Source organism: Saccopteryx leptura, chromosome 1 (assembly GCF_036850995.1).
Source record: "Saccopteryx leptura isolate mSacLep1 chromosome 1, mSacLep1_pri_phased_curated, whole genome shotgun sequence".
NCBI lineage: Eukaryota > Metazoa > Chordata > Mammalia > Chiroptera > Emballonuridae > Saccopteryx > Saccopteryx leptura.
The window spans coordinates 157,648,911-157,674,153 of record NC_089503.1 but is presented as its reverse complement, the minus strand read 5'-3'; the positions used below and the strand labels follow the sequence as shown (position 1 = coordinate 157,674,153).

General features: G+C 41.0%; 1 protein-coding gene across 2 annotated transcripts in view; it reads right to left on the bottom strand.

Moving 5' to 3' along the window:
* Positions 1-823: 823 nt before the first annotated feature.
* Positions 824-25,243, bottom strand: part of C6 (complement C6) — a 55,974-nt gene continuing 31,554 nt past the window's right edge. For both annotated transcript variants that reach the window (XM_066378431.1, XM_066378421.1), the window contains 10 exons: positions 23,226-23,348; positions 19,498-19,664; positions 17,893-18,118; positions 16,853-17,024; positions 16,438-16,549; positions 13,256-13,388; positions 12,188-12,376; positions 9,168-9,258; positions 6,717-6,958; positions 824-1,270 (listed from right to left, as the gene is read on the bottom strand). In XM_066378431.1, coding sequence (XP_066234528.1) covers positions 1,089-1,270; positions 6,717-6,958; positions 9,168-9,258; positions 12,188-12,376; positions 13,256-13,388; positions 16,438-16,549; positions 16,853-17,024; positions 17,893-18,118; positions 19,498-19,664; positions 23,226-23,348 — 1,637 coding nt within the window. In that variant the 3' untranslated portion in view covers positions 824-1,088. The remainder of the gene's footprint in view (positions 1,271-6,716; positions 6,959-9,167; positions 9,259-12,187; positions 12,377-13,255; positions 13,389-16,437; positions 16,550-16,852; positions 17,025-17,892; positions 18,119-19,497; positions 19,665-23,225; positions 23,349-25,243) is intronic.

Genomic DNA, 25,243 nt, shown 5'->3' with positions numbered 1-25,243 from the left:
AGTCCTGCCTGGAAAGTTCTTAGAAATATAAATCCTCAGGCCCTCCCCCCGGACCTGCTGAACCAGAAACGGGGGTGGGGTGCAGGCCCCTGCACTAACAAGGTGATACCGATGCACACTAATATTTGAGGACTGCGGTTCCAGACACCTCGCTCCCCCAACTCAAAATGGCACCCGAGCCTCTCTAAGAAAAGGATGTCTACTTTGTATGACCTCATCTGAAAGCTATGATTTACTTTAAAATTATTACTTCAGACTTCTCTGATGACTCTCCATCTAGCACGGGCTTCGGCATAAAACCTCTGTGATGCACTTCAGCTGAGGCAGAGAGAGTCTCTTCTTTTTCCCAGGAGACTAGAACTCCAGACATTTATTAACTACTCTAAACAGACAATTTCCATTTGGATCCGGTCAGCCTCACCATGATGCTTATTGCTGTGGAGTATTTCCTTGCATGAGATGAGGCCTGAGGTTCAGACTCACCCTTCCTTGCATTGTTTTTCTCCAGAGCAATTATCACCATCAAATGTACTGTAGAATGGATGTGCCTATTTTATTTTCTGTGTCCCTTCCTCCACATGACTGTTTCACAAAGACAAGAGCTTTTGCTTGTTTCTTCTTTCACTGATGATTCACCAGCACCTGACCCAGTTCTTGGCACCTCGTAGAATTATTTGTTGAACAAATGCAGGAAGGTTGGGTTTCAAGAACGCGTGTTACAAGTTGTAGATTTTTAGGTTTATTGACTCATGGAAGAAAATTATGGTGTTTGTTCTTATTTCTACTTGTGAGGATGCTTAATAACACAGGCTTCACAAGGTCCTCCAAAGTCTCATCATTTTAATGCAACATGAACAGAAGAGTTTACTAGATTGATATGAAAGGTATAGGGATATGCTACCGGGCGTCACAGGCTGGAACTGGAGGAGAAAGTTAAGTCAGGAGAGGCAAGGAGGGGGTATAATTATAAGAAACTAACACAAAATAATTTGTCAGTAATTTCTGGGCATGGCCGTCTCCTATTTGTACAAGAATGTCCTTTAGTAGGGATAATTTTTGCACAGTACACCTGTTTCTCAGTAACTGTGTTAGGCCAAACACTTTCCGGGATGCAGTATTTCCACTTTCCTGTTGGCACATCTCACAGTTCCTACTTCACAGATGTTCACGGTCTTACTTCTCGTCTGGGAGCCTATTCTGGCGCAGTAGAGTTGGCTTCCGCCCTTGATACACTGGTTGGTCAACATGCAGACACATTTGGAAGTGGAGGCTGCAATGAGAGAGGGAGAAAATGTAACCCCCTACGGTACTCAGGGCTGATTTTACCTAACTTGTCCTAAGAGTAGTAAGTTCCTTGGTGGCAGTAAATGAGAAAGCTGAAACCGACCAGGTGGTGGCTCAGTGGATAGAGTGTTGGACTGGGATGCAGAGAAAGCTGAAACCAAGGCAGTGACCCAAAATACCCAACTGTGGCTGAAGGGAGAGGCCTGTATGTAAGAGAGTAGAGGGCATGGTAAGCCAGCCGGATCCCACCGCCGGCTATCTCTGACATCGCCTTCTCGCTCGCTGTGCACACCCAATCAGTTCCATCTGGTCAGTCCCCTTCCTCAGCATCGTCAGCGAGTCCCTTATGTTCCTTTCTCATTGGCACTGCCTAACTACATTTATCTTTATCATGCATCGAGCATGGACTATAAAACCCACATGATATGCCAAACACTTCACAGGATTTATTTCATTTAATCCTCACATCAAACATATAAAATACATGTGAACATAGTAATTATACAGTTGAGGAAACTGAGCTCAGAGACATCAAGTGATTTTTCAGTGGTCCCATGGTTGGTAAGTGGTAAAGGTAGGTCTTAAATCCTGAATGACCCTTGGGCCTGAACTCTTTAACTTCATACATTAGTTTATGATTTCTTAATAGAATATCCCTTGGTTGTGCCTGGGAATCTGCATTTTTAAGAAGCATTTAATTGGGTGATTCTCTTATGAGGCCTGGTTTCAGAACCACCTAACCATTTCATAATTCATACAAATCTTGTGTTTATGAAATAGTATTAAAATAATCATTCGGGAATAAAGTTGCCAAACCCAAGTATATTATATCAAATTCAAGTATAGGAACACAGGCTCATTTATACACACACATACTTTAATCAAAGTTCAAGGTCCTCCACTGTCTGACTTTTCCCAACTTCCCTTTCCAACATTATCTTTTCCGCTTTCTCCATTCTAGGTGAACGTCTCTCTGTTTTTGTCTCTTCACCCATAACATTCTCCCCACTTTTTTGTTTTTACCAGACTAATGTGCTCTTTCCTACTTCCCCACAGTGCAGTTTTTACAAGTCTTACCTCCTCCATGAAGCATTTCATAGACACATACTCCCCACATCAAACTTTCATTTACTAAACTTTTTTTTTTTTTGTATTTTTCCGAAGTTGGAAACAGAGAGGCAGTTAGACAGACTCCCGCATGCGCCCAACCGGGATCCACCTGGCATGCCCACCAGGGGGCGATGCTCTGCCCATCTAGGGCAATGCGCTGTTGCAACCAGAGCCATTCTAGTGCCTGAGGCAGAGGCCATGGAGCCATCCTCAGCGCCCGGGCAAACTTTGCTCCAATGGAGCCTTGGCTGCAGGAGGCAAAGAGAGAGACAGAGAGGAAGGAGAGGAGGAGGAGTGGAGAAGCAGATGGGCGCTTCTCCTGTGTGCCCTGGCCGGGAATCAAACCCAGGACTCCTGCACGCCAGGCCGACTCTCTACCACTGAGCCAACCGGCCAGGGCTTCATTTACTAAACTTTAATGCTATAAACTTGTCAGTACTATAACTGACGTTTTAATCTTTCCTGATTAGTTAGCTTTTCATATGTCTTTCTCCCAAGACAATGACAAGGCTTATCTAATAGTAGTCACTATGGCTCAGTGGCATGTCCTATGCAGCTCTTACAATGGTGCTCAGTTAATTCTGCTTCGTCAACTGATTTCAGATTCTGAATTTGGGGTGCAAGTATAAGTAGTCAAAAGAAAATGTGTTTGATGGATTTGGGATAATACATGTTGCCAAAATATCCAAGTCAGCCTAAGATCCAACATTTTATTAATGAGTAAGTAGCTTCTTTGAGGCAGATATTAATTCTATTCCATGCGTCTCAACTGATGGGAGAAAACAGGAAGAGAAAGTGGGGAGATACTCATATGCATAGGATTTCTGCCCTTGGTAGGGACATTTCATGAAAAAGCATGCATTTCCCGTCCATGCCCTCTGGCAACCAGCTAGAGAAAGTTCTAGTTGTGGAAAGCATTGTCCATTGTTGGAAATGACAGGGTATGGTGAAGGACAGGAGATTGTTCTATGGTGGCTAAGAAGTCAGTTCCCTAAGCTTCTGGAAAGGCTCGGTTGCCACTCAGTGTAGTTACGGTTGAAACGCTCTCAGCAAGGTTATTTTCAGAGCCTCAGCACCAGAGGCTTTCCCTATCACCTCCGTTCATTCATCCTCCAACACTCAGTTCTTGTGCTTTCAACCTATGCCATCCTTTCAAGACAATAGATGCTTCTCTCTCCCACAGTTCTTATCACATATGGTGTTGCATTAAAATCATTCCTGCAATAATAGTGCAAAGTTTCTTCTCCAATCACAGTGAACAATTTAAGTGCACAGAGGTCCTAAATCTTCGGACACCCCATCATGCTTAGTACAGTAACTTCCACCTATTGGAAGCTACATGGCTATTTGCTGAATAAATCTGCCCCTCTTGCTGGCTGATGGTGGACAGTTTGGAACTTCAGACAAAACACCTCATATTCATAAAAATAGGCTCCTTGCAAAACTGTTTGTGTCTTAACTTTTGAAAAGTGAACGTCATGTTACTTTGCAGTTCCATTTGAAACTTTTTCTTATTTCTCTTTAGAAAGAGAAGGAAATGAGTAGCAAAGTACACAATGTAATCAAGAATGCAATTTAAATCACGGTGACATTCAGTTCAACTCAAGATTAATAATATCCCCACTTGCTGTGAGTGGGTTGGGTATAAAATACCTTTTTGCTTTCTCTTTCTTTATAATCACTGTGGTTTGTACGTTGATGCTGTTCTTTCTATAGTGCTTCTTGAACTAAGTCCTCTGTGACACTGACTTTTGCTCACCAATTAGAGAAGGCTGAGAGAGTCAGACCATATCTACTGGGGAGAAAATGCTTTCTGTTTTCTGATTGTGTGCAGAATCAAAGAATACTTTAAATAATGTAAATCTCTTATTAGGAAACATTTACATTTTTTTGTGATTAACTTAAGACATTCTGCTAACTTGAGCAATATGGGGGTATTCAAACATTTTACTGTTTTTGTTTGTTTGTTTTTGGACAAACTTAGGCTTCTGGAGACCATGGGATTTAGATTTATGTACAAGAAAGACCTAATAGTAAAGAAATAGTAAAGGCAGATTGTTATGAAATTTTAAGCCATAGCTTATTTGTTACTCAGACAGATTAAAAAAAATAATTTGTGGAAAATAGCAAAAAAATAAATATAATACAGTCCTGTGCAGTAGCAGAGCTCTGTGAAGACCCTTCTCCATGGTAATATGAGGAGTGAAAGCGAGCACGGGACACACCCCTACGTGCCTGAGCTCTAGACAGGTGCCACTTTCACTTAATATTCGGTCTAAATTCCTTTTATTTTCTGGAAGTATTTTTTGACAATAACGTTCTTACACTACAATTTTCAAAGAAAAACTTTATATTTTAAATACAAAATGATGTTGTATAAAACTGCCAGCTCTTTTTCTGCCACAGATACTGTTTATCTGTAAATAATTTAATAGTGATTAAAATGAGGCAATGTGCCTATCAGGCCCCAGTTTGCTGTCTCTCACAGTGCGGTTGCCTTGTTCAGATATGGCTCAAGTTTGGAAGCCCCAGACATTGACCTCCTGAGTTGCAACCTTCAGAAGGTCTGCTGACCACCATTCCTGTGTCGGTCCTCTGTCATGAGGTCAATCCTGCCTCTGTCAAGGGGGCTGAATCTTGGTAATCAGCCTTAAGTAGATCAGGACGAATCTCTGTTTGAGTAATAAGGTCTCTCTAGGACTGAGCTGGAGAACATTGGGCTGGATGATGAAAGAGGAGTCTATGGCAACAATAAGATTTTGGGTTTTTTCCTCCCGTAAGTAAGGTAGTGTTAACAAAAGTTAGATGAACAGTTTAATCAGTTTCTATTGTGTACTTTATGCCTCATTTTAACATAAGATTTTGAAGAGTGTCACATGGGAAATCTAGCTGCCAATTTGAGTTCTGTAAAATCTTAACCTTCAACCCATATTTGTGTATTATATGAAGCTTAGTTAGGCTATTTCAGGGTCCAACTTCATCTTTGAGTAAAGGGACTTCTTTGAAGTTTCTGCTTCCAAGCAATTCACAAATAAAATAGCCAAAGTCAATACACTACAAAAAATGAAAAAGTAACGCCACTTAAATATCAAATTGTCAAAAGCTAAAGGAGTGAGTACTTCAGGTTTGGTGAGAGTGTGGGAGGGCAGTCTTTATCCTACACTGTAGACAGAAATAGAATATGGTAAAAACGTTTCTGGAAAGTACATTGATACAACAGACTTTATAATTTAAAATAATATTTAACTAGAAATTCCATTTTCTAAGGTACATCTTAAGAAAAAAATCTTCCATTATAGATTTGTGATAAATTTGTCTGTCACAGTGCTGTTTATAATAGCAAAACATTGGGAAAAAATCCAAATGCCTAACAGAAGACTGGTTAAATAAATAAATTACAAAATGTCCATATGGGCTTTTGCAGACATTAAAATTATGTGGCAGAATAATGCAGGATGACACAGAAACAATTTCAGGATATAAGTGAAAAGCAGCAATATGTAATATAGGATGTAGATTAGAATCCTATTTTATTTTTTAAAAATTAGTCCATAGTTAGGGTTACCCCTGGAGAAATTTTTTTAATGGAATGCCTCTCAATCTAAATGATTAAAGTCATTCTAAATTATAGTGTCAGGACTATACTAGCAGTCCAATCTCAAGCAGGCTGCTCTCTGGGAATGGGAATCTAGCTCCGAGCCAGGGTTAACCATATAGATGGGATCCCTTGCAACATCTGGTTGACCGCATGCATGGTGGAAGAGAGAATCAGTAGATGGTCAGAGAATGTCCCACAGGGAGAAAGGGTGCCTGAGTCCATGAGGGACTCTATCTGGGTCCAGGGTGTCTTGCCTGAAAGACACTGCCAGTTTTGGGGAGTCCTAGGCACTACAAGAGGACATTAATTGGTGTCCATGAGGAACCCAGTCCAAGCTCAAAGCACTCTACCTATGCTGGCCCCAGCTGGCCCAAATGCCAAAGGCTGCGTATAGCTGCGAGTAGGGGAAGGCTGCTTGAAGTGTGAAACCAGGACGAGTACTCTTTTTCCTAGGCTCTAATGGAGGTGCTGATTGTATAGACATAGGAAAAAAAAATTAGAAAGAGTCATACCAAAATTGTTAAAGCAGTTATTTCCAGTTGAGGGTAGGTTAGATTTTTCTTTTATGTTTAAAACAATTTTTTTTACAGTAAAATGGAATCAGTTCTGATTAAGGAAGAGTTAATGTTAGAGAGAGTGTAGGAATGTGAAGGAGACTCACTAGCCGAGATGAATTTTAGGCGAGAGCATGTCTAGCATGTATGCGGTTGCCACAGGAGCTTACCTGAGCATCGCTCCCAGTCGTAGCAGGTGTCGTAGCCGCAAGGTTCTTTCTTTGTGCTGTTGAGCGAAAGCTCTGTCCTTTCGAGGCCCCATTCTAATTGTGGACCATCTTGGCAGGAGCCAATATGTAGAAAATGGTATGGCTGAGTATTTAAACATTTGTTGGCCAAAAATTTACAAGCTGGTGTAGTAAAGTACTGGCTGAAGTCTGAATTAAACGCACAGAGATCTTCTGAATAATGGCTGCCCAAGAGAGGAAAGCAAGCATTTATTTGCTAGGACCAGAAAATGAGAAATAGCATCTAGACAATGTAATATGTTAACTTACTACCCAGTTATCTTTCCCCTGAACCCCCACCCCAATTTCTCTTCTTTCTGACTCCTTGCATGCTCTGGGATTCATCGTTCTGGAATTTCATCTTGGTATTACTGACAATTGCCTTTGAATTAAAAATCTGAATTCCTCAATTCGGCTAATGAAGATCTTCTGTATTTTGACTCCAATCAACTTGCCTGTTTAGAGTTTTCCTCCCATCCCCCACAATTCTTCTTTCTCACTTGACAATGGCATTGATTGTTCTCTAAATTGGTAAGATTCTGCTGCTGCCACCGCCACCCCATGCCCTGCTCGGTCAGCACTGCACTGCCTTTCCTGTCTGTGTTGAGACTAACCCCGGCTGACCTAGCCTATGGTCGTCTGCACCTCTTCTGAACTCAGTCACACTCATTCATTGGGACACCAGAATCGCATATCATTATACAGCTTTGCAAGTGTGTCTGTATTGTGATTAAATTATTTTTTGTTAACTTGCTTAATCTAAATACGTAATGGATCCTGCTACCAAGGTAACCAGTGGCCACAGCCCTTGTCTTACTGAGAGGACAAGGAATCCTTGGTTACTCGAAATCTGATGTCAATTTTCAAGTTTGCAGCCAGTGCACCAGCAGGTAAAACTGTTTCCAGAAACTAGAGCCCATAGCTGAGAAGAAGGGCCATTCACGAAGTTTGGAGAACTTAGGCTAGGGGCCAAGCCACTCCTGCAAACACCTTCACCACCATAGAAAAGAGAATTGAGGACTGCAGAAAGAGGTTAGACAGGTAGAGGAGCCCTGAAATCTGGACAGTTACAGAGGGCAGTCTGTATTCTCATGGTTTGATATTGCAGAGATAAAGAAGGAAGTCCCCTCTGGGTTAAATGGGCAATGTGAATGTTGTAAGTACTACTCAGTGGGCCGTGTGCTGCGTGAAGGGACTCCTGGGTGGGAAGCTGCATGGTGGACCACTGTGGTGGACATTAAGGAGGGTAGATAGAGCCACCCTTGGGCTGAATTATGTCAGGGAGTTGTACAGAAAATGATGCTGTAGTGTGTAAATGAATAAATGAATGGGTATCTAAAGCATTTGTTCACCTACAGCACAGAGGAACATGAGAGCTGGTCAGTGTTTAAAGCAAAGTGTGACAACTGGGCACAGTTTGTTGGCTTCTTACCCAACATTCATTCTTTCTTTTCCTCAGTAATCTAATTTTATTCAAAAATGCCTGCACATCCAGCCAGAGAACTGCATTCACAGCCTCCCTTGCAGAGACATGTGGCCATGTGAATAAGAGAAGATTAAGGAGATGAAGGTAAATGATGGGTCTTTCAGGAACTCTCCTTAGAAAGAGAGAATGTGCCTGTTTTCAGCTTTCTATTCTTCCTGTTCCGGTAGAGCAATCTTGAACCATGAGACCACTTCTAGGTGGCAGACCAGAGGGCAGAGGGAGCCTCAGGCTATCCTAAACCCACTGGCCCTACATTTCATACCCCTGGGTTTATTTTGTGAGGCAGAGGCACAAAGTTTTTTCTTAAACTAATGCTATTTTGAATTAAATTCAGCTGAAAGGAACCCTTCGATTAATGAGTCCCCTCAACACTCCTGGGTTTGTTCACATAAAGAAAGAGGTTATGGCAACAAAGAAGAGAGAGCTGACTAGTTATGGCAGTCACGTGAAGAGATATAATTGCTATTCTTCATGCTCTCTGCATGAAACCGACAAAGGTGTATATGAGTACGTGTGTGTGTTTGTGTGTGTGAACTCCATGCTCACACAACTTTCTCTACTTCAAGTTTCTGGAGTCACAACTTTGCCGAGTACTTTGGGAAAGAGGAGCGCTTTGAAGTCATTGAGTCTGAGGTCATAAAGGAGACAGGATTAAGTCTTTATCATCAAAACAAGACTGTTTTAATAAACAAAAGCCATGAGAACTTAGGGAACCCGGATGAGAGATGATGAGAAAGCTTGCAGTGATTGGGGAAAAAGGAATTTAGCCGAGCACAGGGAGTATCAGTTATTTGAAAAATTAGTATGTTTTATGTTCATGCTTAAAGAAGCTCAGCCCTTCATGTCAAGCTGGCTTTACTGGACTGATCTCCCCAATTTCCAAACACAGTTCGCAGAGTATCTCTTACCTACAGTCTTCTTCTGGAGACATGCAAACACATTCAGATCCCAATTCTTTTTGTCCTGGTTGACATCGGCCCTGTAATTTTCTCAGAATGTCTGAAAGAAGAGAAAATGGAGTAAAGAACAGTGCATGGTACAGATTCCAAGTAATAAACCTGAATTTAGGAGCAAAAGCAATGGTGAAAGGTTCTTATTTATCTCTTGCAGTTGGAGCATGCATTTGGCTTTTCCAAATAAGCTCTCATAAGGTATTCCACCTGAATGTTCCTTCTTAGCTCTCATGAGCTGTCATTTCTCAACCTAAAATTGCTATTAAGTTCAGATAACTAAAGAAAATGGAACCACTAAAATTTGTTCAGTTGTTTTTTCAAATATTTATTGAACAACCATGGTATTCCCAGCACTGCATTAGGTTTTAGGGGTAGGATATTGAGCAAAATTTGACCCAGATCCTACACTCACTGAGCTTAGAGTCTGATGGAGGCAGATAGACATTAATCAAACAAACACACTGATACAAATAGGGTTGCTGTCCTTCTTAGTGCTATTAAAGAGAAAGCATATAATCGAGAAAACTGATGTAGCTAAGAAGGTTGGAAATGGTAAAATGAGAAAAGGAAAAGTGTTCAAAACAAAGAAAACATCAGGCATGAGAATGTTCAAAAGAGAGGCAGCACGTGACTTTCCTGGAACTGAAGACCAGGGTGATGAAGGGCGTGAACAAAAAAATCTTATAGGGCTTTGAAAGGACTATTGTCCTTACTTTATAAGCAGTGGAAAGTCTTTGATGGGTTTTAAGTAGCGGGTGGTGTGACAAAATTAGATCTGGATTAAAAAAATTAATTAATTCTGGCTTCTGTGTGGAGGATATAGAAGCATGATGGTCAAGAGAGCTATGGGTAGATAATCCATGAGGTTACTGTCATGGTTCAGGTGAAAGAAGATATTAATTCAGATCAAAGGCCCCAGGGTAGAAACAGAGAGAAGTAGATACATGTGAGAGATATTTAGCAAATAAAATAGATGACATTGCATTTTGTGAGTTAAATAGGAGAGCTGCAACTTATGATTCTTAGGTTTCTGGTTTGCTTAAGAGAATAGAACTTGGTACCTTAACTGAAATAGAAAGTATTAGATGTTAGTTTTCAGGAGGGGAGATTGGTGCTTCCAAGAGTTCCTCTCTCCATCTGTTGAATTTATGGTATCTTTAAGACAGCTAAACAAAATAGATACAGGAGAATTTGGATAGCCAGGTCTAAAGCTCAGTGGAAAAGGCTGTGCTAAAAATTTAAATTTGTTATTAGTAGATTGGGGATCATCAAAGCTATGGCTATAGGTGAGGTTCCCTGGCAGGAGAGTATAGGGCTCCTGACAAAAACAGAAGGCGAAAGCCAGAGAGGTAGAATCTAAAGAAGACAGTGTCCTATCTTTGAAACCAAAGAAAGAACGTATATGCATGACCAACTCTGTTTAATGTTGCTGAGAGGTCATGGGAGATGAGGACCAAAATACTGTCCATTACATTTAGCAATACAGATAACAGTGACGACAACCCTGCACACGGATGCTGGGAGCAATGGCTTGAAAGTCTGATTTTCTCATAAAAAGAATCAACGAAGAAATGCAACATGGAAATGTAGCTGTTTATACCCGTATGATATTCTAGCACTAGGATATAATGATAGAAGAAAGAAAGAAAAGAAAGAGAGAGAGAGAGAGAGAGAGGAGAGAGAGAGAGAGAAAGAGAGAAAGAAAGAAAGAAAGAAAGAGAAAGAAAGAGAAAGAAAGAAAGAAAGAGAGAAAGAAAGAAAGAGAGAAAGAAAGAAAGAGAGAAAGAATAAAAACAGCAGTGGTCCATTTCTCTGTGAATCTAAGGGACAGTGGGAAAACAAACATTAATCATAATCATTGTCACGGGTTTACACTTAAAGGCTGAGACAGGTGTTTCGAAGAAAGGGAACATGGTTCTGGAGATCACATAAAAGGGACCCCAGCTGAGAAATGTAAGGAGAGATCCATAAGGCAATGACACTGGAGCTAAGGAAGAGTAAGAAAAATATATAAAAATTTTAAAGCATTCTCTACTCAATTTGCTTCAAAAGTGCCTTTAAGTTTGCACCTCTCTTCAAAGCTGTGGTTATCAAGTCTACACACATTTGAATTAGCTAGGACAGATTTTAAACAAAGATGAAATACTGGGGCCTCCCTAGCTCAATGACACCACAATCAGGGGATGAGGCTTGGGAGGGATGTGTTTTAAAATGCTCCACCTAGAGTAAAAAAAACATTGTTTCAGAGGAAGTGGAGTGAGATAACCTGGTATGGGGTGAGTTAGGTATTTGTTTCACATGTGAAAGAAACCTTGGAACTTAAATTAAGAGACTTGTTAGAAATAAGAGCTTGGTCCGACATCAGAAAATTGGTGAATAAATGTGTCCTTCTGTTTCAAGTTAAAATAAAATGATTAAATAATTAAAAAGTAGTGTGTACTGCTTTTTTTATGACCCTCTACTTCAGGCGTCCCCAAACTACAGCTCGCGGCCGCATGAGGCCCCCTGAGGCCATTTATCTGGCCCCCGCCGTACTTCCGGAAGGGGCACCTCTTTCATTGGTGGTCAGTGAGAGAAGCACTGTATGTGGCAGCCCTCCAACGGTCTGAGGGGCAGTGAACTGACCCCCTGTGTAAAAAGTTTGGGGACCCCTGCTTCAACCAAATGTTCAGTGAACCATCGATTCTGATTTTATTAGATGAATGAGTTTGCTCTCCCCCAAAATATTGAAGTATATTGACAAAGAAAAACGACCTCAATCTCTAAAATTTGAAGGTAGCCACTTGACCAGTAACTTCTCATTTCTGCCAGACCTCTTCATCTATACGAGATGCCATACAACCTCATCATCTATACAACCCGCTTTATCTTCCCAAAACACACCCAAAAACTGATACCTGCGTAGGTGCTCTACTACCAATCTTGGGAGCCCTCACCCCCCTTAGCAGATCCTAGAATCCCGAGCTGCTACTCACCATGTTCACAGGTAAGTGAGTCTGAAATGGGCGGTGCCCAGGAATCCTCAGTGCATGTGTACGTTGATGGCCCAGAAACGACAAAGCCTTTGGGACAGATTAGCTCAATGGATTTACCAATTTCATATGATTTCTGAAATGGTGAGACTGTCAGCACTTCCTGCACAGCTGGCTTGAGGCACTGTGTCCCTGCAGGCAGAAAACCATTTCGGATTCGTTTAGTGGAGCAGGGTACTCACCAGATGTGGGTACAACCCAAGAGGTGATTTTAATGCTATTAATTGTATTCACTTTGCTTTAATGTCGCCTCTTGATCAGAAACCCTGGGGCTTGAGGATCCCAGGATTCCCTTGAGAGTTTCCCTTGAGTATCAGTATCCAAGGTTTCCTTGCTAAGGAACTGGCTCCAGACACTTCCAACTTTCACTACATTACTGGGGCCTCTTCTTCTCCCCTCATCTTGTTTTCCCAAAAGCAAGGGATACAGAGGAAGGACGTTCTAATTGATGCTGGTTTCAATTCTGCCTCATGGGGTCCATCCCATCCTGTCTCTTTGGGGTCCCTATGTGAGCCTTGCTTGAATCTCATTTTGACTTTACTATAAACAGATACGTGTGGAGCCTACAAATTCATCTTCTCCTTCTCAGGGGAGGATGTCAATGTGCTCTAAGGAGAAAACTGCATTGCCCATGAAATCCCATTTCCGATACACAAAGGGTATAAGTATGAGCTCCCTGGGACCCATCACTTTGCATCAATTTGTGCACCAGGCAAGGCAGCCATCTGTGGCAGGATGCAGCGAGCAGACTTCCCGATTGCCTCATAAGCACATGCTTCACCATCCTGTGTGTGTGAGGCTAACACGCAGGGGCCGAATGGAAAGGTGAAAATACTCTGAAATCTAATTTTGGCAGATGAATCCTATTTCCTGCTTCACTAAACCTTTTCACCAGAGTTATTAAAAAGTAGTAAAATGTACTGATCTACAGGTGGGACTGCTTGATTTATCAATATTTTGCACACATTCATTCCTTAAAGTAGTAGCACGGCATGGCTGCCCAGTTCTCACGTTGGCATTCCACATCTAGCCTCTTCCAGGTCCTGCCGGGTAAGCAGCTGAAGTACTGGTACCCGACCATTCTGAATCCTGTGTAGCATGCAATTTCAGCATCTTCCCCAACTGAGTACAGTTTCTTTTCATTCTAGAATGAAAACAGAAACCAGCAAATTATTAGAGCACCATGAATAATATATCTGAACACCTTGGGGTAATCCTGGGTTCTTTCTATTCCTTCACTCTTGCATCTACAGAGTCCTTTCAGTTTCGACCTTCAAATATATCTCAAATTTTCCGCTTTCCTCTGCCATCATGCTGCTTTTGTTCATGGCATTTGTCATCTCTGACAAGGACAATGTTCTAACGGGTCCCTTTTCTAATCCATTTTCTATACTATGGCTCTAAATTGATTGGATTCCTTTTTGTTATTTACAAACTTGTTCCCTTATATATGGGATGGCCTACTATTCCAAGAATAAAAGAAAAAAAAAACTATCTTCTTATCCTAGAGGCTGTAAACTGGATATATAATATAGCCTACACATGCAAACACATGTGGTTGCTGTGATGACTCATTGACTACAAATCATTTTAAAGTGGAAATTCCTAGGAAGCCGTTGGTCATTATATATTTTCCCAACTGTGGATAATTAAAATACAACTACTGTCAGGTGTACATGTGTGCATGTGTGAGTGGTGGGGGGGCGTTTCACTAAAATTTTCAAGATAAAATGGGTCTTACTTGGTTTGGAATATTAGCTTTAACCCACTCTATTCTCCTCACCTCTTACCATTTCTTTCCATAAAACCTGCACTCTAGCAAAACATCTGCCATTCTTTGAACATAATATTTATTCTCTTTCATTTATCTATGTCTTTACCTGGTTACCTGGCTGTTTTCTCTTGATGCCCATCACTTTCTCTCTTCCTTTCTCTCAAGAACCAACTCAGGAGAGAAAGGGAGTGGGGAGGGGAGCAGGGTAGAGGGAGGATAGATGGTGATGGAGAGAGACTTGACTTGGAGTGATGAACACATGATACAGTATATAGATGATGTGTTGTAGAACTGTGCCCTGAAACCTGTATAATTTTATTGACCAAAGTCACCCAAATAAATTCAATAAAAAAATTAAAAAATAAAAATGACCCAACTCAAGTAGTCCTTTGTGAAACGTTCTGTGTTTCTCCAGCTTCAAGAGGGGTGCCATGCTTCCAGTTCTGGGGAAACATTCACAGAGCTCCATTTTCATGGTGTTTATCCCCTTTATCAGCCTCCCCCCCAACACCTAATAGGCACCTCCGCTACCAGATCTCCGTCTCACAATCCTTTACGCACAAGATTTAACAACTCTTTGCTGACAGAATGCAAACACTATCCTTTTTTGGGAGGCGGTGATATAACACTGTTTTTCCTTAGGGAGGGGAGAGGAACACAAGAACTGCCTAGAAAGGTATTCTCTGAGAATTAAAGTTGGGAATTTTGAGGCAGGTGAAGGGTTAATAGTCAACTTTTGTTATTACCTGACCAGGTAATTCAACTTGTCTCCTAGACAATTCTTAATTTTCTGAATATAAAAACAATATTCCATTATTGGTTATTATGCATGTGGCTTTGTTTCCAAGAGAAATGTAGTGATGTGATGTTTTATTCAAAGGCTAAACTTTTTCTTGCATTCCTGCTGAAATAAATTATTGCTTTAGGCATCTGCTTCCATTTCTCTCATAAAGCTATAACCTGTGAGTGTACATTATAGTCTTTGAGCTTTGACTAGCACATCAGCTAGCCTCACTAAACAAGGAAACCTTATCTGAAGTCACTGTCACTAGCTCATAGGGGTAGACTTGTGTCTTGGTCATTGAACAAATATCTTCATGGGCAATGACATAATTGTTCTAGCCTGAAATTAGGCATATCGCCTCTGTTTGATTCTCTATGGAGGATAGTCTGCTACCAGAAATTTCAGGTGTTCATTAGGAAATTTAAAATTGCATCACTTTTGAGTGAAAACAATGTCAGACTGAGATTTGGTCTTGCACAGAGAGCAAAATAAAACAAGGAGTGAGTTTGTTTATGAAAATGGAAACATATCATCGAACTTTATAAAAGGAATCATAAACTCGTGAATTACTCTTTAAATCCTTCATGTGCTTTTAAAATTAGAATGTCGATCATTTTAACAGATTTATTTGTAAGCAGTTGGCATGAATAGAGTAAAATTTGTTTAGGTATCTGTATCTGACAAAATGGAATTTTGAGGATAATATTAAAAGGCAGGGACTGGCAAACTGGTCCTGTCTGGTCCTATAAAGGACTTCACTGGTCAGTTGCAGGACATACAGAATCTGTCTCAACTCCACACAAAGTGGTCAGTATTATGTAAACACAAGTGTGTCTAATAAAACCTCATTAAAAAAATAAGAATAATAATTAAAAAATGGCAGACCATATCTGGCCTGTGGGTCATAGTGTGCTGACCCTGTTCTGAAGATTTTGTTCCCAAAGTGTGGCTTTTGAACTAGCAGCATCAGTATTACCTGAAAACTTGTCAGAGCAGGAATTTTCAGGGCCCCATCCAAAACCTATTGAATCAGAAACTCTCCAGTGCGTTACAGAACTTGAGGATTGCTCTATTCTAAAGGCAGTTGTCATTTCCTCCCTCCCAAATATTTTCTCCCCTTAAAACCTTTCGGCATGGTGCCATGTTCAAGGGTAGAACTCAGATGAATAGGAAAGAACATTAGCCCAGAGATATTATGCTCCAGGGATATGTATTTGCTGGCCTTGGAGTATCCAGGGTTATTGATGTTTATCATACATATGACGCAGTTAAAAAAAAACATTAATTTTTTTCAGATCCAAACAGTCAGACCTTAGTTGCAGATTCCTACCAGTCATCCAAACTTAAATTATGCTCAAATTCTATTCTCCATTGACATAAACATACTATCAGCATATAAGTTAGTAGTGTTAAGAAACACAAGGAGCCCGCTATCCTTTTGTCTAACAACCAAGCACAAAGACATCTCCAGGCAATCCAAAGTAGAAGAATGGCAAAGCATTTCTACACATCACTTTCTAAGTGAACAGAAGATTATTAAACTAGTAACACAATAACTCTAAATCTAGTAAAAAGCATAATTTTCAGGTTCTATTTTTTGAACTCCAAACCTGAAGGGAAGGTCAGGATGCTTACTCGAATAAATCCATTTTCCGGAGGATCTGGCTGGGGACACCCTGCCTCTGAGTCGATGTCAGGAAGGTCTACTTCTTTGACATATTCATCGTCATTGATGCATGCTTGCCCACTAAAATGGAAAAATAAGTATGTATATATAATACAATAAACATGTACACATATTTACATGGGTATGTATCAATATATGCATAGATGTATGCATATATATAGATATACATGTTATATATGTGTACATATACTATGTATAAAAAGGACAGAAAAGGTTAACAGCAGATACAATACCTCACTAACATGCTGTGTTGGGAAAGGCAACGTTCTAATGATTCCTTTATTTAGCAGCAGGATAATCCTACCTTAACCGTCTGTGTTTTTCCGGACACTGTAACCCATTCTTCCCCATATGGGTCCTTACTTGTCCTCCATTATTGAAAATGTGCAGTGTTCCTCTTGCCTCTTCTCCCCCTCACAGGGTTTCCCTCCTCGTTGTGGGGCAGGATTGTTGCATTCTCGGGTTCTTGATCTCTTATAAGTGACGTCGCACCTACTCCAGGAAGACCAGCAGCCCCAGTTCCCATCCACCGCATCTGGAACGCAGAAAGCCCCGCCCACCGACCATGGTGTACCTCAGAGAGCCAGGTCAACTTGGTTTCTTTACTTTTCAGCTTTGTGGAATACTATGGGATTACTGTGAGGATAAAAAGAAATCAGGGCCTGACACAGAGCCTGATTTCCTTTAACTCTTCCCACAACCTGACAACTGTGAATCATTTTCAGCTCTCTGCAGCACGTCTCACACACACACACACACACACACACACACACACACACACACACACACGTATATGCATGCATATATGTATAAATACAAACTTCTTTTCAATAGAATATATACCAGACTATGTGTTTAAAGGTAATGGAATATTTTCTTACTCCTGTGTGACACATCCCCTTTCTAAGAAGGATTGCAAGTAGCCAGGAACACTACTTACTCCTGAATGAAAACTTTGGCTGTGGCTTAATTCAACCCTATTACAAAGCCTCCTTCACTTTATATTACAATCCACAAAAGGCTTATAAAAATATTGTCACATTCTTTGCTTTGTAGTACTTTCTACTATTTTATTTGTTTCATATTACAGGCATTGTGCTATGTATCCTTTATATACATGCATTAATTTTGGGATACATACTGACATTACCCCCACTTCATGGATGAACGGATGGAGGCAGAGAGAGGCTGGGTGGATTTCCTACGGTCATGTAGCTGGAAGGTCATAACTGACTCATTTAAGGGTTAGTTTGATTTTAGAGTTTAACTTTTTACAAGCTTATTCTCCTTGTGTGTTTGCATAAGGTAGAAGAGGCCAGTAGAAGTTTGTTTTAATTGACCAACCACGCATGTGCTGCGGAGGGGACCCGGTGCGTGCCTCACAGGAAGTGAGTGATACTTACCGGATTTATAATCTGGGGAGCGTCTCTCGCAGTTGTCCCCATAGGTGCCGCTCTGGCACACACACAGGCACTGGGTCCCCGAGAGTGTGGGGCGACCGTTATTGGGACACGGAGCACACTGGCAAGGGTCAAAGTTGGCTGCGTATTCTTGAAAAGCTCTCCTGAGGTTGTTCCGTCTTGTCACCGCACAGGGGATATTTCTCACCAAGTCCGTGATGGGAGCAAGCTAAGAGAAGATGGCGGAGAGGAGGTCCAGTCACAGTCACATCCCTCTGCACAGGTTGCCATCACTGCCCAATTCTCATGGAACGAGGGGTAAGGGATGAGAAATCCCGCGTTTCGAAGAGATTATTGTTGGGTATGGCACACGTGACAGCTGAACAGTGGAGAAAACGGGAGGGCAAGGGAGTTTCTTTTCCTTCTAAAGTGGGTACATGAGACTCTCAGTAAGATCAGCTTGCTTCTGCTGTTCCTAGAGTATGGCAGCGGTGATGTATCTGGAGCTCACTTTCCCTGGAATCCTACCATGAAGGAAGCCTTACGTGAGCTGTCCCTTATATGGACTTTGCATCGTGTTATTTACTAAGCATCAAAATAGTGAGATCGGTGGCTAGGCTTAGGCAGCCCAGGAACGCTCTGCTGAGACCTCAGTAAGTCCACGCAGAAGAATCCAGAGAGTGTGGAGAGAGGCTTTCTGTGTTCTTCGTTTTTGGTGGAGAAGATATAGAGTGGGAGAAAGTGGAGAAATGAACTCACTGATAGACAGAATGACAGTAACAAATAATGGGGCCAACATAAAACCAGAGCTCATTTTATTAATATTTTAAAACCCCAAAGGAATGACTGGTGCCGTGTATGACTCACAGGTGCCTGGGTGGGTGGTGGTATCTTATTTTCCCACTGCAATCTGGGGAGCGTGATGTGTCTTCATGCTGCGTGTAAATTATTCTACTTTCATAATGATTGAACTCCTCTGTCTTCATTTAAGTGAAATGATCAGAATAGCCTGTTAGTGGGTATTTTAAAATGTGCTCAACTTTTAGGCAAAACTGGTTCCAAATGGCCTATGATGGATGTGTAGGCAAAATATTCCATAAATAACAAAATTCATATTTTTATATAATTACAACAAATGTAAGACTGGTAAATTTAATCAGAAGTGATAGAACCAGAAAGCCAAATAGATCTAAAATTTCATTTATCCAACAGAGTTATAAATAAAGATTTAGGAGAGCTCATCAAATAGAGTTGCAAAAAATACAGAAATCAAATTTATTGTATATATCAGGGAGATGAGGAACACTACTCAAGGCAAGTTTGAGTTTTCTTTTTCTTTTCTTTTTCTTTTTTTTACCAAATTTCCTTTCCTGATATTCTTGTATGCTAGAAATTCTAGATACTATATTAGAGAATGCTTGTTTGAATAGCAAAAACAATAGATGTGTAATTTAACATTTTTTTTTAAAAAGGTCCATTGTGTATGCATTCTAAAGAAAGATATTTCCTTTATCACCAGAGAGAAAAATGGAAAAAGAATTGTGACAATTCCTTTGGGCTGCCAGAGAATGACTTTTGCTTTTTCATTATGATACTTTTTAATCTTACCTTAAAGTCAACTACAACAGGATTATCCTTCACCGATTCTAACCACTGAGTGAAGACCTTCTCGTCTGGACCGGAGGACCCCTTCTGCCACACCAGAGCTGCTGCGTACTCACTCCTTCCGCCTTGAACCAGGGAGATGGATTTCTCTGATCCCTGCAAAATCGAACCTGCAAGGAGTGTGAAGAAATTGACTTATTCAATTTTATTGCAAACTCAACCTTTAGAGAAAAGCCTACTGGCACAGAAGGAGATAGGATAGTTATGAAGCTCCATTAAGTAAGTTAAGTGAAGGGCAAGAGAACTCCGCTCCTGGTCCCTACAGGGAGTTTAATAGTAGAAATGATAATAACAATGCCAACAGCTACCATTTACTTAGACCTTTGCAAACTTTATCCTAAGTAGGTATTGTCGTAAACATGGGCATTAAAGCTAGAAGTCATTTGGTCCAGAACTGTGGTGACTAAGAAGGGGTGAGGGAGGGGGGCTGGGATGCAAATGCAGCCCAAGTCCTGACGATAGTGGAATCTGTGTAATATGTTTATATTATCCCGGGAGCCCACTATCTAATCAGTGGACTGCCATGCCGGAGACTTCCAGTACCGGAAAAAAGTTGACAGCATGCTTCTAAGCTTAAAGACAAGAGTAAAAGCACAATTATCCAAAGGGAAAAATATTTAAACCTCGAGTTAAGAGTTGGCACAATGTTTCTTTAGAGGACAATGGCATTCAATAAACATAGCACAGATTTGTTTTCAAAACAATCTGTCTTAACTAATGGTGTCTTTAAGAAGAATAGGAACTGAGCAATAGGAAATTATAGTAAGAAATAAAGTCAAATGAAGAGGAGGCGAGTGATATGGGTGATAGTTAATGGCATTCATTGGATTTGATGTTGAGTCTTCAGGGTTGGGAAGGAATAGCCACACCCCTACTGTAGAAGGGTCTAGAATGATTGGAACAACTGGTGAAGTACTCTCCCTATGAAGAACAGTATGACCCTTTTCAAAGCAAGGCAGGTAAAATAACACTGAGGTGTATCAAAATAAAATTTTAGAGATTTTTGTATTTATTTTATATAAAAATAAGACAGAAATTAGTAATTGCCGATAGGTCATATACCAATTGACAGTGACAAAATATCATTGTCTGAAAGTAAAATTAATAAAGTTAGTTACACACAGAAACTATTTAAAGTGATTCATAATAAATGTAGAGAAAACAATTCAGACATGAACAATTATTAAAGAAAAACTAATGAAAATGAAATGAGAAATATAATTTAAGATGTAGGAATTAGCATCTCTGAAATATGGCAATTACATTTTGTTATTTGTGTGATTAATTTATTTATAATTAAAATGATGATATTTTTCAATCTTTGTTTGTCTTTGTGCCTTAGCTTTGAAATCTCCCTTTTTAGTTAATTCTTATATTTAACCTTTCTGTCTCTGAGCTCTTAATTTATTGAATTTTCACTCTTACTCAGTTATTTGATTACATGAAAAACTGGTAAAGAATTTGTATGCATTCTTTTTTTTTTTTTGTATTTTTTCGAAGGCAGTCAGACTCCTGCATGTGCCCGACTGGGATTCACCCGGCATTCCCACCAGGGGGCAATGCTCTGCCCATCTGGGGCATTGCTCTGTTGCAACAGGAGCCATTCTAGTGCCTGAGGCAGAGGCCACAGAGCCATCCTCAGCGCCCGGGGCCAACTTTGCTCCAATGGAGCCTTGGGTGTGGGAGGTGAAGAGAGGGACAGAGAGGAAGGAGTGGGGAAGGGTGGAGAAACAGATGGGTGCTTCTCCTGTGTGCCCTGACTGGGAATCAAACCTGGGACTCCTGCATGCCGGGTTGATGCTCTACCACTGAGCCAACCTGTCAGGGTGTATGCATTCTTTTACTAGGTTATGCATCTGTTTTCATGCTGGTCTCCTTATTCTTCCTCTTCTTTTTTACTTATATTTTGTTAATATAATATGAATGCATAGTTATCAAATCAGTTCTTTGTATTTTGCTCATGTTTAACATGGGCATCTGCATGGAAACCATCTATATGCTGTGACATTTTAAATTATCTACCTATTATGATTGTAAATATTATATTTTTATTTGTTCCTTATGTGTCACCCCATGAGAAGATAAACTTCATATTTTGGAAGTTTCTGTGATTTTGCTTCCTTTTGTCCTGAGCAGAATGAGTAGCAATCAGTCAGGTGAAGTCAGGGAACAAGAAAATTTTACACAGAGAAAAAGAGTTATTTATAATGTCAAGGCACAAGCGAGAGCAGGACTTATTTAGGTGAGTACCTTCAGTTTAGCTAGGCAGAGAAAAGGAGGAATTTATCTTTCAGGCTTTGTGAAGCCATGCCATGTTCAAAGCATCAGAGTTTCAGGATAAGATTTGTCTTGGAGAAGATTCCTCAGAAAATGGGTGGACTAGATTGGAAGAAGGCCAGACTAGAAGCCAGGGGCCAGTTAGAAGGTTTCTGCAGTGATTCCGGTTGGAAACAGTAAACGGAGGGTGTGCCACAAAAATGAAGAGATGGGTGGGGGTCACTGGGAGGAATATAAGGGAGATAGAGTGATTACTTAGTGGGTCAGAGACTAGAAAGAGGGAGAAATCAAAGCTAACACTCAGGGTCAAGATGGCGGAGGAGGTGAACACTGGGTTTGTCCCTCCCATGATCACATCAACATTACAGCTAAATTACAGAATGATCAACCTGGAGAAACACCTGTGAACTAGCTGGACAGAACTCCTATAAGACACAAAGTGGAGGCCACATCAAGACTGAAGATGAAACAAACAAGCAAACAAAAGAAAGCACTCAGGTTTCTGGCTTGATTGCTCAGCCTTTGTGTGTGTATGTGTGTGACAGAGACAGAAAGAGGGACAGACAGGGACAGACAGATGAGAAGCATCAATTATTTGTTGTGGCACCTTAGTTGTTTATTGATTGCTTTCTCATATGTGTCTTGACTGGGGGGGCTACAACAGAGCGAGCGACCACTTGCTCATGCCAGTGACCTTGGGCTCAAGCTGGTGAGCCTTGCTCAAACCAGATGAGCCCGTGCTCAAGCTAGCAATCTCGGGGCCTCAAACCTGAGTTCTCCACGTCCCAGTCTGATGCTCTATCCACTGCGCCACCGCCTGGTCAGGCCTGAACCTTTTTGACATAAATCACTTAGACCTTTATCTGTCTGTATTTTTAATGGTTGTTTACACATATCATTACTTTGTAAGCTTCTTAATGGAAGGGCCTGATTCACACCCATCTTTACATCACAATGCTCAATGTTGGGTTCTGCTCAGGGGAAAAATCAATAGGTGTGCACTAAATTAAACAGCTTGAATATAAGATAAAAAGAAACTTTAATTATTTCCCCTTTTAAGTAGTACTAATGATATCTTATTTGCACTCTCTCCCCACTAGATATGGCTCTGAGCAGAGGCAGATTAAGGTCAGTTGAGGCCCCGGGCGCAGAAGAAAATATTGGGCCTCTTACACTAGAAAAAAGTGTAAAGTTGGGGTTTTGCAAGGCCCTTCAGAAGTTGGGGCCCAGGGTGTGCACCTGGTGTGCCCGCTGTTAAATCTGCCTCTGGCTCTGAAGTAGACAAATGACATAAATGAAAAGTTAAAGACAGTACAGTCACGTGCAATGTGGTACTTGGATTACTGTCAGCGGCAGGACACACTGGGCAAGTTGCCGACAGGGAGTACAGTTACCTTCATATTTCTCTGACATCTTGTTTGTGACACACCGGTGTTCCACGGTTGTTTTTTTAACGAAAAGAATACGTTTTTTTGTTTCGATCCGGACACAGTTTTGGATTTGTTCCTCTGTTAAACCTAGGAAATGGAACACAAACAAAAACTCCTAAGAATGCACCCCTGAGAATTCAGAGAGGAGCACGAGGCTCTAGGTAGGCACATTGGGAGCCAGAGAGGCCGCCATCTTCTCTAATCCCGTTAAGTGTGAATGCATGACAGCTCTTACCTACAGACGCAGTCCCTCACAGACTCTGAGATGATCCTAAACACAAGTATTTATGAGTCCCTGCAATCTTTCCCATCAACACGGGCCCTAAGAGGCACATATGGGGCCCGTCCCAGGGGCTTATGCTGACATTTGAACCTCTATGCTTGCCCATCCTGCTGGCCACTGCCACTGGGCAGCCCTGCACATCAAGAGACAAGCATGTGCTCTGTGTCTGGGGCCCCGCTGTCAGACCTTCCTGGGCCACGGCTGATTCTCCAAGACCTCAGTCCACTCTACTTTTTTTCCCTGTTCATCATTTAACATGTAAGTCTTGTTGGTCAACTCTGCTCTGAACCCCTCTTTTCAAACTTATCTGTGCTTCCTCTCCTTGACTCGGCTACTCAGCCCACCTCTACCTCCCAAAGCCTTTAGTTGTACTCTCAGAAATTCTGACTTCTGACATGTGAACTCCTCTTTTCAACATCCTCCCTGACTGTTCTCTCATTCTCTTTATCTGAACTCAAGCCTGCATCGAATACGTTCTTGTTGTCTCTAAGGGAGGATGGTCCTGACTCATCCCCAGTCCCTCCCGTTGTGGGAGGTGGGGTTGACCTTCTCCTCCTTGTTTCCCAGTGCTGTCTCTGTAGCCTGCCTTTTCACAGTTTCATAAATCTTGTAAGAACTCCGATGCTCTGGGGTTTAGGCCATCCTGTTCTAATACCTTTAGTCCTCTTTGTCCTTGTCTTTTACCTAACTGCCAAGCATCATTTGTTGAAGATTTGTCACCTGGATCACTCTTTCCCACCATGGTGCTTGCCATTATTCTCAATGACTCTAAAATCTATGCGGACATCAGAGGATGAGCAAGGCAGGGCAGGGAAGCAGGTCTCACTACCTGCAGGCTGAGGTGGTACCGCCTCTCTCAGGTAATTTGATGAAAGAACACAAGATGAAAGAACAGAGAAATTGACACTCTCACGACTCTGATGTTGTCTTTTAAAATAAATACCTGGTTTCTTTTGTATGAAGTTACATGATCAGAATTATGATTTATGTGGGGAAATGGGTCAGTTGAATTGTTGTCACCACTCAACTTCTTAACCATGTTCTCAAGAGACACATGACAGAAGCATCACGGGGACCCTGTACCATTTGCCACAGGACTCTGCAACAAATTATTTCAAAGGTGTTTAAGCTGTAGTAGTAATTGATATTTGCAATTCACGGTAGACACCAAGATTTATTTACAAACCAAGGTTTGTATTATTATTTTATATATGAGCAGGAAAACATCAATTATTATATACCAAGATACAAAGTCGTGGTCTTTCCTCCAATAAAAGTGTTTCTCATTTGCTTTTAAGTTTTATCACCAGTAGCTGCATATCTGGCCCACATTAACTTAGTTCCTTGTCGAGACCTTATTTGTTCTTTCATCTTATGCCCTTGGCTTTTAGCTAAAAATCATTAAAAGAAAAAAGAGTACTAGTGAGTTTGTGGTAATGATTGTTCTGTAAAATTATTATCACTTTTAAAAATGCTGTAAGCAAATTATGCTTTAGAATTTAGCTTTCCTTGCAGTAAGGGCATGGTGACCTAAAGAGAGAGATGAGTAGCTCTTTTTTTAGATTGCCTCTGATGTGTAGCTGATGATGTTTCCAAATATCACAAAATTCAGAAATAAATTGGATGCCCCATCAGAGGCTAATCATGTTTAGTTGTTCTTTTTTTTGGTCCTACTTTTCTATTTTTGTTTCATTTGCTT